The sequence below is a fragment of the Thalassophryne amazonica genome, chromosome 8 (assembly GCF_902500255.1).
Source record: "Thalassophryne amazonica chromosome 8, fThaAma1.1, whole genome shotgun sequence".
Classification (NCBI taxonomy): Eukaryota; Metazoa; Chordata; class Actinopteri; order Batrachoidiformes; family Batrachoididae; genus Thalassophryne; species Thalassophryne amazonica.
In genome coordinates this window covers 112,320,382-112,332,443 of record NC_047110.1, presented here as the reverse complement: position 1 = coordinate 112,332,443, position 12,062 = coordinate 112,320,382, and the positions used below count along the sequence as shown (strand labels likewise).

Here is a 12,062-nt window from a genome sequence, read left to right as displayed (position 1 = left end):
TTGTAACGTTAGCCTTTCGTTTGACTTCGTTCAACCAGCCGAATGTTTTCACGCAGTACAAAAGCTGGTTTTTGAGCGCTTTTGTGGAGGAGCTGCAGCTCCGTCCCAGCGCCGAGTCCTGGAATGCAGAGATCAATCAATCAATCAATCAATTTTTTATATAGCGCCAAATCATAACAAACAGTTGCCCCAAGGCGCTTAGAGATGCAGACACACACACACTGCTCCCTCCAGCAGTGGCTCCAGGGGCGTTTCATTTAAAGTGTTGAGATCACACTGCCCAGATTGTCTTTGGACAAGAGAGTTGATCTGTCCACCGAGCTGGAACCGGGTACCAGCTTTGACTGGGGAATTGACCAGTGATGGACATCCAGGGTGGTAGCTATAACTAGGTAGGGGACAATCAAGAATTTCACAGGGGTCAAATTTAAAAAAATGCTCCAATCATATTGACAACTATACCACATTATTTGTCTGATCGTAATGATTCCAAAAAGGTATAGTTTGGACTATCTATGACTAGGGTAAAAACAGCAAAAATGGTGACAAAGGACCGTTTCAATTTGTTCAGCGGTCAGAGTTAAAGTTTCAAAGCTTAAGCTTCAATTTTGGTAACAATTCATGCAATTTACTGTTTGAGTTAATCTGGTTTTACAAAAGAATACTTCACAGCATCTGTCATGCTTAGTTATCATGTTACAGGGTAACATATGTCACATGTCACAGAATCCAGTGGACATTGACCTTGTTTGACCTTTACTTTGGGGACCAAACAATCAACACCATGAAAACTATTCCATTTATTAATCCCATTAGCTCGACCAATAAATAATTTTCATAACTGTTTATCAAAACTGGAGTAACGTTAACTTTTGACCCCTAGAGAATAATCCAGACTACACCTGTTTGGAATCTCTATAATAAGTCAAATAATGGGGTTTACTTTTCAATATGATTGGAGCATTTTTAAATGTTGACCCCTTCCTGGCTACAGCTGCCACCCTGGATGGCCACCATACGTTTGTGTAGCTCAGAGTCCACTGAGGCTGGATTTTGGCATTTAGTCCCCCAAAGTGGAACAGATTAGGTCAAAGTTGACTCCTGGCTCATGCACTCATGTGCTGGTGGTAGTAATATAATAATTATTTTATAGTGTTTTATTAAACAAACTCTTCATATGTGGACGGTGAGTTCGTGGTAAGTGCAGGTGGACGTCTTTTGTCCGTCCAGACCTGGGGAGGGTTTATGGTCTGTGTGGGTTCCAGAGGAGCGTCAGTAAATCAGGAGGATCTGTGGTGTTCCAGTAAAATCTCAGATCCAAGCTAATTGGGTGAAGATGTCCTTGAAGAGTTCACGTTTCCTGCATGACTGCAGATGTTCCAAGTCATTTTCCGAACCCAGAGGGAGGGGTTCGGTGTGCGGGGCTGATGATGGAGGAGGGTCACATGGTCAAAGTGAGAGACCAGAATGAGCAGATGATCCGTGGGTCAGAGCAGAGCCGAGTCCGACTCTAAGGACTGCTTCAGTCAAATCGCGGACGACTTATTCTGAACACGTACTCAGACTCTGCTGTGGAGCAAACAAGCACACCGAGGCTGACCTGAGACTCAGTCTGGAGCCAAGTGGACTGGAACTCACTGTGCCCCCCACCCTCCACCCCAAAAACCCCCCAGAACAAAGCAACGGACCAAATATTCAAACCAAATATTTACTGACGGTTGTAGTTTGTTTTGCTGTCAAAGAACACCTCAGAGGGACTCGAACACCCCTCAGTGAAATGTGTCCAGATAATGTCAAAACACGCAAAATTATTTTAAGTGTTTACCAAAAGACTGGCAGAGAAGAAAAAGCATCAGGACTAAACCATCCAGGGTAACTGTGACCCTGATGTTAGCGCCTCAGTGTGGCCGAGAGTCAACATAAAGGATTCAGGAGCCCACGGGACCAACCACGGAAAAAAAAAACAAAAAAAAAAACAGCCAAGCAAAAAATACAGTCAATCAAACATGTAAATGTCCTGTGACAGACTGACATCCTGTGACTGCTGGGATAGGCTCCGCCCCCTGTGACCCTTAATTGGAGTAAGCGGTTGAAGATGAGTGAGTGAAAAATGTAAACAGCAAGAAATCCAACCAAGGAGGAAAAAACAAACACCCCCCCCCCCCCCCCCCCCCACAAAAAACAATGCAAACAGCGAAAAAAAATATTATAGCACCGCACTCATAGAGCGCAAACCTCCAGCAACACTAGTTACCAGTTCACTAAATTTTACCTTCAAAGGTCAAAGTCCTGTTAGAAGTTACTTTTCATTTTTGTGGTGGTGTCAGTTTTTTTTTCAACTTTTGGGTTTCTGAATTCTTTTCCAGATAATTTTCACAGAACATTTGTTTTCTCTGCTGTGCACAGTGTACCGTTGCTTTTTGGCACTTGGCTTCCAACTGATAACCAGATGACAAACAGGCATAAAATAGGAACCTCCTTCCAGTTATGGTGGTGTAGGTAAATCCAGAACAGAAAAATGAGAGTGACTGAGGCACCTTTGATTGAGATATAATGCAAAATGTACATTAAATGGGCTTTTCAATGATAAATTTAAATGGCCACAAGCTCTGTAATCTGGATCAGATCCAGATAAAGGATACCATCCTACATCACACTGCCAAATATGAAAGAAATTAGATCTTTTTTGAGTTATGAATTTTTTAAAAATTAATTCAATTTTAAAGGATAGGGATTTTCCCATTTTCAAAGATTTTTGCTGACTTTGACCTTTGACCTTGTAAACTGAATTAGATTTTGCCTATCAGGATATCAATCCTCCTTAAAAAAATAATTGATAACGATATATGAGTAATTGTGGGTTCCAGGCTGTTCACAAACAATCAAACAATGAATCAAACAAACACAAACAAACAGGGTGAAAACATTACCTCCTCCAACTTTGTTGGGGGAGGTAAAGATCCTACAAACAAACAAAAAGACGCAACTGAGCAATAAAGAAAGAAAGAAAGAAAGAAAGAATCAACCAAGGAAAAATGCTAACAAGCAAAAAACAAAATAAAGTAATAAATAAATTAATAAATTATAAATAAATAATAAAAACAAATACACAAACAAGCAAAAATAAATAAATAAATAAAAAGAAATAAGAAATGCAACCGAGCAGCAATGTTAATGCTTTAGTTTCTGCACCAAACAGAGCAGCTGTGGGTTTGAACGCACGCTGACTTTTGATGCAAATCTGAATCTATTTATAAAAATACTTCCTTTTTATGTTGTGCAAGATGACATTCTAAATTTAGGAAGGTAAAACTGTACAATCATAAGTGGGTGTTTTGTTCAGTGCTGTGTCCACAACACCACGGAACCACCTTGGACCCTGGATGGCCACCACCCAGGCAGACAACCAGTCTGTCCCCACCTCCCTAAAATAACCCTCTCTGTGCTGCAGCCCGTGTGTGAGTTTTGGCGACAGTCTTTTTATTTTGTCGGCGCCGTGGGTTTGACCTGTGCACCTCGACCCTGCCCGCTGCTTGTTTCCTGACAGCTTGAGGGTTGATTGTGTCATCTGTATTAATATGACAATGATGCGTTCAGGTCCACCTGAGAATCTGAACGCACACATCTTGACTTCCTGGTATCCCCGGAGGGCACGTCTGTACGTGGCACTCGCAGCCTACAGAGTCCAAAAATGATGAAGCTGTAACGGTTCCCTGCAGACCAAATTCAATTACAGCAGCAGCACGATAACCGATTCCAGAAAAGAGCAGCTAAAAGTGCACAAATACATCCGAGTTCCTCTGAAACCACAAGCAAACAAGTCTGAAACTGTGAAGTTAATCTTTTAAAAATCTCTTACAAAGGCTTTTAAAACAGCACAAACACAGAAAAAAGGCTGTATTGATTTTATGTTGGATTGTGTCAAATTTTGTATTTCGGTTTTGAAACATGCTTTAATTAGTGCAGCCAAAGAGGAGCTGTTTTCACCCACATTTTTCTGTCGGTTTGTCTGATTTTTAAGGATGAGCAAAAAACAGATTATGGAAGAGTAGTGAATGAGTGAAGGAATCTGGTGTCGAATTCCATCAAAGGATGAATTCTGACTGATATCCTTTTTGTTGGACTTCATGGTGATTGCTGTGGTGCTGTAACCACAATCAAAGGGCAGTGTTTAGGATCAAAGACCAGTAATCAGGATATCACAGGTTATTGCTCATAGCAGGATCAAAGGTAAAGGTTTTTAATTGAGATATCAGAGTATGCTATTCCGACCAGGATCAAAGGTCAACTATAAGGATCAAAGATCATCATTCGGGATATCAGAGTTTGTTCTTCAGGTCAGGATTAGAGGACAAGAATCAGGATCAAAAATTGGTCATCAGGATATCAATGGTCATTGCTCATGGTAAGATCAAAGGTCAACAATCATGGTCAAACATCTTTAATTGAGATATCAGAGAATGTTATTCGGGTCTGGATCACAGGTCAACAATCAGGATCAAAGATCATCATTCTGGATATCAGAGTTTGTTATTCAGGTCAGGATCAAAGGCCAACAATCAGGATCAAAGATCATTATTCAGGATATCAGAGTATGTTATTCAGGTCAGTATCAAAGGCCAACAATCAGGATCAAAGATCAGTAATCAGTAAAAGGTTAATAAATCATGGTCAACATTAAATCACAATTGTGATTTACAGTTTGAATTAAAAGCTCAAAAATTGTATCAAAGGTCAGTGATCAGGATCATTATGTAATTGGGATAAAATAAAACTTCAGAATTAAACATCATTAATCAGGATCAAAGGTAAATACTGTAGATCAAAGGTAAGTTCAAAGAACAGCAATCAACATCAAATTCAGCTATTAGAATGAAAGATCAATAATCAGGACAAAAGATCTATGCATCACACTTAAGCAGTCAGGATCAAAGATTAATAAACATGATATTAATGGCCAGAAAAGGTCAAGATCAAAGGTTAATGAGCTGGCTCAAAGATCACCAGTCAGGATAAAAGGTCTATGAATCACGATCAAAGCCATCATTTGGATCAAATTTCAACACCCAGGATCAAAGATCTGTAATCAAGATAAAAGCCAGTCTAATTACAAGCAAACAGGTCAGAACTCGGCTTGAGGCTCCCAAGTGCCTTCTGGCAAATGTTTACTGAAATTTCACATCTTCTTTTAAACTAAATTCGCCTCTGTTCCATGGTGAAGCTGTAGAACTGCTCTAGTCACCTCGGAGAAAGTATGCATGTGTTCATCTCCTGTCTTGTTTGAAGGAAGCTGGCTGTAAAAGTGATGCTTTCGTCTGGCCTGTTCCACTGGGTTGGTTTTGACACCTTGAATTATTTTCAGTGTTCATTTAAAGGATTTGAATATAAAGAACCCTAAATTCTTTTTTTAAATAACTGGATGTCATAAAAAATGAAGATGTGTAAAATTTGAAGGTTGCAGACTTCTTCACTGTGCTGTGTTTCAGGCGGTGATGATGCTGCGCTCTGCGCAAAAAAAAAAAAAAACCCTTAAAACTCAAATGCCTGGTGGAGATTTTTCCCAGGTTTTTGTTTTTTCCCAGTTAGAGTGATCACCAGAGAAACCAGCGTCAACAACCACGAGTGACGCACTTTGATGTTACTGTTACTGAACATCAGTTCCACAAAACCAGCAAATAAATCCTGGAATGTTGTTTCTCTTTTTCTTTTTTTCCTCGTCTTCACTGATTCACCACCAATTATTAACACTTTTATGTGAAAGCCAACATACAAAATTGGTCCTAAACCCGAGTTGTTGTTTGCTTTATTGGGAAACAGCAGGTGCTGGATTTGATTCTGTCTGATATTTACGAGTCTTACATTTTGCTCGCCGCAGACATCCTGATGCAATGTGCAGAAAGGTCGCATCAAGGCCGGACACGCGCTGCATCCCTGAGCACATTTACTCATTATAAACGAAGCAAATGAATAAGTAAAAACTCTGGTCAGGAGAAAAATGAATGTTACAATTCAAGGAAGAGAGACGGAGACGGAGAGAGAGAGAGAGAGAGAGAGAGAGAGAAAATGAGCCTCAACAAATGCACCGATGTGTTGGAGCCCCAGATTACAGAACGATTAAGATGTAAAAGTTATATCAGCAAGTAAATATTTGTGCAGCATCTGATGAGTTTATACATTTAACAGATATCAAAAACAAAAAACCCTCCACGTACATCTGCTCCACACATTATCTGACTGCAATATTCTTCACAATGCCAGGTCGCAGTAATGTCAAAATGCTGTCTGTAAACATCAACACTCATCAGTGTTTCAGCCTTCCATTGTTCAGTTTTGGTTAGGCCACACCCACTGTAGTCACAGTTTCCTGTTCTTAGCGGAAAGGAAATTTCACCTGGTGCGTTCTTCTCGATGCCCCGACCATCAGATTTGAGGCCCACCTGGAAGAGGAAAATTTGCAGTTCCTTGAATGGACGGTTGAAGCTGTCTTCAAAAGTGAGTAGGTAGTAGAAGCCCATGTTAAAATGTTCAAATTTAGAGCAGAAATAAACATGTTTACAGTGTCTAGAGGGCAGAGGGCACTCGTTTGGCTGAGGACCGTGCAGCCTGGTGCCTTACTGTCAGAACAGGTGCACAGAGAGCTGAGCAGGAGAGAAACCAAGGCCTCGCTGAGCAACGAGCGAGGAGGACAGAGCGACAGCGGCGGCCTCAGCTGGCATCACAACACATGTGCAACAAATGCAGCAGAGATTGTTACTCACGCACTGGACTGATAAGTCATTCACGCAGGTTCAGATAGAAACAAAAGGCAAAAATTTCCTGTGTAGTTGTATTGTTATTTGTGTCTGTATCATGGCCCAAGCAGAGGGTCACCCCTCTGAGTCTGGTCTGCTTGAGGTTTCTTCCTCAATATGATCAGAGGGAGTTTTTTTCTTCCCACTGTTGCCTGTGTTCTTGCTCTGGGAGTTGGTAAGGTTAGACCTTACTTGTGGCTGCTTTGTTGTGATTTGGCGCTATAGCAATAAAATACATTAAAATTGAATTGAAAAAGTCAATCAATCAATCAATCAACTTTTTTCTTATATAGCGCCAAATCACAACCAACAGTTGCCCCAAGGCGCTCCATATTGCAAGGCAAGGCCATACAATAACCATGAAAAACCCCAACGGTCAAAACGACCCCCTATGAGCAAGCACTTGGCTACAGTGGGAAGGAAAAACTCCCTTTTAACAGGAAGAAACCTCCAGCAGAACCAGGCTCAGGGAGGGGCAGTCTTCTGCTGAGACTGGTTGGGGCTGAGATAAAGAACCAAAAAGTGTTAAACAAAACAAAACAAAAAAGCAAAAAAAAAACAAAAAAAACTGGACGCTACATCATCGTCTCCTGCAGACGGACGGCTGCCAAGGAGGAGCCTCTAGTACAAAAAAATGCTTTCAAAAAACAAAAAATGGTACAAAAAACAGTTGCTTCTATAGGTGCCCCCCCCCCCATGAGACCTGTATGAGGGATGAATATTTATTTATTTATTTTTTAAATAATTGGTTCAGGATATATTAAGTGATAAAGGTATGCATAATTAGGGGTGTGGTCACTTTGAGCGACAAATATTCTGGATTATTTAAATTAACAGACTTTGAAGGTCCGTTGGACCCTGGAGATAATCCTTGATTTGTCAGAATGACAGTAAAAAGAATTCCCTCCCCAAAGTCCTCCGTAGGGTTAAATATCAGATCTTACAGCACCGACGCTCCAGCCGTGTCTGTGTCTGTGTCCGTGGACATGTCTCCAGCTCTGGACTCACTCGGTGTCTTTAGGAGTCCTGCCTGCTGTGGACAGAGTCACGCTCTATCCTGCGTTAAATCAGCTCCAGAGCTTCTCTCCGCTGATTTGTCAATAAATTAATGAGGGAGAAGAAACAGCTCAGCAGAGGACTGTCGGTGCTAACAATGACCACAGGGGGCGCTGTGCGACTGATTTTAACACTAATGCGCTGATTGACATTTAAAATAAAAACTAAAGGTGTGTGTGGGCGGCGACGTGGTGTAAGGCGTATAATTGGTGTAAATCTAAATGAGCTGTCACACACTCAGAGGATCAGGGATCCCCGATCCTGATACTGGATCCTGAGGCGGTCTGCAGGGTGCCGCTGGGTTTGCAGACATGCAGATCAGGTGGATTTGAGGCTGGAATTCCCTGTAGGTGTGAACGTGAGTGTGTTAGCAGTGCGACTGGCAGACCGGCTTCCTCCCGGCCACCTCTGGACCGGCCAAGGGTTCATCCACTGAGCGGTTACTGAGACCAAAAACAATCCAGCTACGCTGTTTCAGACTCATTTTTGCAACTAAACCATTTAATCTGAATTTCAGTTTGTTTTGTTGTAATTTTGTTCACGTCTAAAATGGTCGGGTTGTGACGCAAATCACGATTCATTCCAACGTCACAAGCAATTAGAAAGAAATTCACCAAAGTCTCTTCACAGAAACCTGCCAAACATTTGGAAGATTTCTGTTTTATATCTATAATCTAAGGTTCTTGTGAGGTTTTATATGACCGCTTCACCTCTGACAGTACAGTTGCTAGGCAACCCATGTTTTAATTGTCTTTGATTAAATGTCATTAAAGACAACTGAGTGAGATTTAGGAGAACTTTCATCCTCCTCACTGAACGCTGATCTTGACTGATCAATATTTTTAATGTTTGTGAAGGAAGGAAGGGAAGAAAGAAGGGGGACTTTTAATCTGGCAGGTCCATAAGTGTTTGGACATTCTTTGATCCCTTCCTCATCTATATAATTAATTGATTGCTGTGGTTACTGTTGCTAAGCAACAGACCAGTCATCATTTGAATAGGTGGAAATACCCACATACATCTGACCTTTATACGTAGGAGTAAGACGGACAGGGTCAGTTCTATCACTGGAGCAGACAAGAACTCTGAAACGAGTGAGGAGTCCCTGAGATCTAGCAGACGGACACAGGAGCAGCTCTAATCTCACACATCTCATTCAGGAAGGATGAAAACAAAATGAGTCTGTTTTCAAAATATCTTCAGTGGAAATTCAAACTGGATTGTAAATTCAGTTCATCCGAATGTCAAACCTCAAATAAAAAAAAACAAACAAGACTGTCTCCAGATTTTGAGCCAGTCCTTCTCGTCTTTGTCTTCCTTTCCAGGTCCAGTGGCAGTGATAAGTGGTGAGGAAGACTCTGCCAGCCCCCTTCATCACATTAACCACGGGATAATCAGCCCCTGCACGCTGGACGCTGGCTCGGATGCTGTGGTGATCGGAATGACCAGGATTCCCGTCATCGAAAACCAGCAGTACTTCAGACACGGACACAACTGCAACAAACCCACCACCTGTAAGTACGAACGCCCGGCGGGGGAAGTTCCCGTTCTCTGTGTGGGGTTAATCCACAGCCATGTATGTCTCCTGGTCTTCTGCTTTGGCTCCGGATCCCTCTCGGTGCCCGCGGGGATGCACCTGCAGGTTTGGGGCTATGTGGCACTGATGCCATCCTCACAATCATTCATGACATACGACGCTGACACCTACCATGCCGTGCACAGGATCATGCACATAACTCGTGTTTACGTAACAGACTCCATATCTCATGACGTTCTACATATATCTGACTGCTGCGCGGCCGCGATCATCACTTAACCTCTCCTCTCCTCTCCTTCTTTCTTGGCTGTGTTAAATTCATTATAAGCATGTGAAAACTTTGCATTCATTTTTAAAATCTTTTCTTTTATTTTCTAAAGAGAGATATTTCTTTATATTATTTCCTGTGTTATTCATATGTGCTGTTCAGATAGTGATTTATTTGAGTCACATTTAAAGGCTTAAATTTTGCTCATTTAGTCCCGTAGATACGCCCGGCTGAATACTTGATTCCCGGGGTTTCACGTCTGGTACATTTTAAAATTGCTGTGTTTGTGTTGCCCTCTGGTGGCAACAAATGGCAACTCAGAGTGCACACATCAGAAATCTGCCACCTAGTGACATGTGAGTAGAACTACTCTCCTCAGACTGATCATGAAGCCTGCACTTCACCATCTCAGCTGCAGGTGGCACTGTACAGCAAATCCATGTTAAACTCACCCAAACATAAAAGAAGAAGAAAATCTGTGAATTTTTCCATTTGTTTTTCCACTCAATTATCTGTATCTCATTATTTTGTTGTTGTTTGTTTTGTCTGTGCCTCTTAGGAAAAGTAAACACGGGATCCTTTTATTGATTGAGCAGTAATCAATTAACTCTCAATTTGTAATGTGCTAGTTCATTATTTATTATTATTTTTTATTATTTAATTATTTACCTGTACATCTGCAGAACAAAATTATACAAATGTATTAGTTTTCTCTTTTTTCAGCCACTTTTGCTGCGTTATCATTAAGTGCCAATGTGCCAAATAAGGCGAGAGAAAAATATGTTCAGTTGACGGGAAGAAGGCGGCTTCCAGTGTGCGCTGTCAAAACAAACCCTAGCGTTTAAGAATTCAAATACCATCTGTGCACACAAAAGGTCAAAAAAATCTGCTTCCCCACCAGGAACAATTAGGCAAAGGTGAAAACACCGGCTGACATTTGCACACCGTGAAAGAAAAGTGTCTCCATCAGGCGGATTCACGTCCACATATTTAGCTTCCACCATGACAGAAAGTTAAATTATCACTAGAGTCTCAACATGTCACATTGTTCCCATCACGGCTCAGCGGTTCCTGTCAACTTAAAAAAAAAAACGTTAATGGTTACGAGTGCAGTTTGTATCCATGAGACTCATAAATTGGGCATTACAGGGGTCGACACTAACAATTACGACCGTTTTGTACTGTTGCCTCTGCACACCACTTAGACACCGGTCAGACTGGGGTGGCAATCCAACTTGAGCCAGAATGCTTTCGAGTTGGGTATTGTTCACACCTGTTTTTCAAATCCAGCTCATCCTCCACACACGCCCAAACTCAGTTTGACTCCAGCCAAATTGAATCTGTGTGCATATGTGGATCTGAACATCAATGCGCATCCTTGGTGTGACCAAATCACAACTCCATTCACATGTTGGCAGTAAGTGGCAGATGGAAAACCGGATTTTCCATTATTTTCAGTGAGAGCTTGACAAAACAAATCAATGCTATCTCTGGTCACAACCACAGCAGCCGTGCACTGCAACGAAACTAAAAATGTTCAACTTTTACTGCTTGGTGCACCAAGGACAAACTAGATGTTTTATCTTTAACAAGGTGGAAAAACGAGCAGCGAGAAATGGATTATTTAAGTGCAGAGAGTCGCCTGGTTTTAAACAGGTAAACAGGAATAATTTGTGTGATTTTACAGAAAGGACTTGATTTCTAAAGATTTATATATTTTATTAAGTGAACTTTTTAAGCTGCCATCAGAGCTACACCTTCCTGTTTTAATATCTCACTGTGCAAAATACTAAACCGCTGTTGTATCTTTCAGTTAAATAAATTATTGTGTTGAAAAATTATGATGTTTCACATCGTCACCTGCAGTTTGTTCCTGCAGATGACAGGAATTCTACTCTAACGACTGCTGTGATGGGTTTTCTGATTCTGACATATCGGTGCAGCATGAGCACCACCACAGTGGAGGACGTTTGACGCCGTGATCCCTGAGCTAGCCAGATTCAAGCCACGTTTGCATTCAGACTTCAGTGAATTTCATTCAGATCTATGATAGAAAACAGTCAAGCCCAAGTCTGATTCAGATTCAGAAAAACACCAGTCTGACCTGAATCCTGGTCAAGCTGGATTGCCAACCCCAGTCTGAACGGGGTCTAAGTAACCGCTCATTCAAGACAAAGTCATCCAGTGGTACTCAAGCATCCTCCAAAGAGACCTGGTTCCAAACACATCCAGTTGTTGCCTTCGGTCACTGGTTAGAGTAGAGGCCTGCAACCATACAGTAAGACAGGAAGCACCAGGACCCTGAAGACTTGGACCTTTGAAGACGTGATCAGGCTCTGATTTACAACATTCAGATTCAGGAAAAAAAACTATCCTGCTCAAACCAGATTGTCAACCATCATCTATACTC

General features: G+C 41.5%; 1 protein-coding gene across 3 annotated transcripts in view; it reads left to right on the top strand.

Moving 5' to 3' along the window:
* Positions 1-12,062, top strand: part of LOC117516329 (NT-3 growth factor receptor-like) — a 442,081-nt gene that overhangs the window by 356,406 nt on the left and 73,613 nt on the right. For all 3 annotated transcript variants that reach the window (XR_004562366.1, XM_034177281.1, XM_034177282.1), the window contains one exon: positions 9,173-9,361. Coding sequence is in view for 2 of the 3 variants with exons in the window: in XM_034177281.1 (XP_034033172.1) it covers positions 9,173-9,361 (189 nt within the window). In the remaining variant the exon portion in view is untranslated. The remainder of the gene's footprint in view (positions 1-9,172; positions 9,362-12,062) is intronic.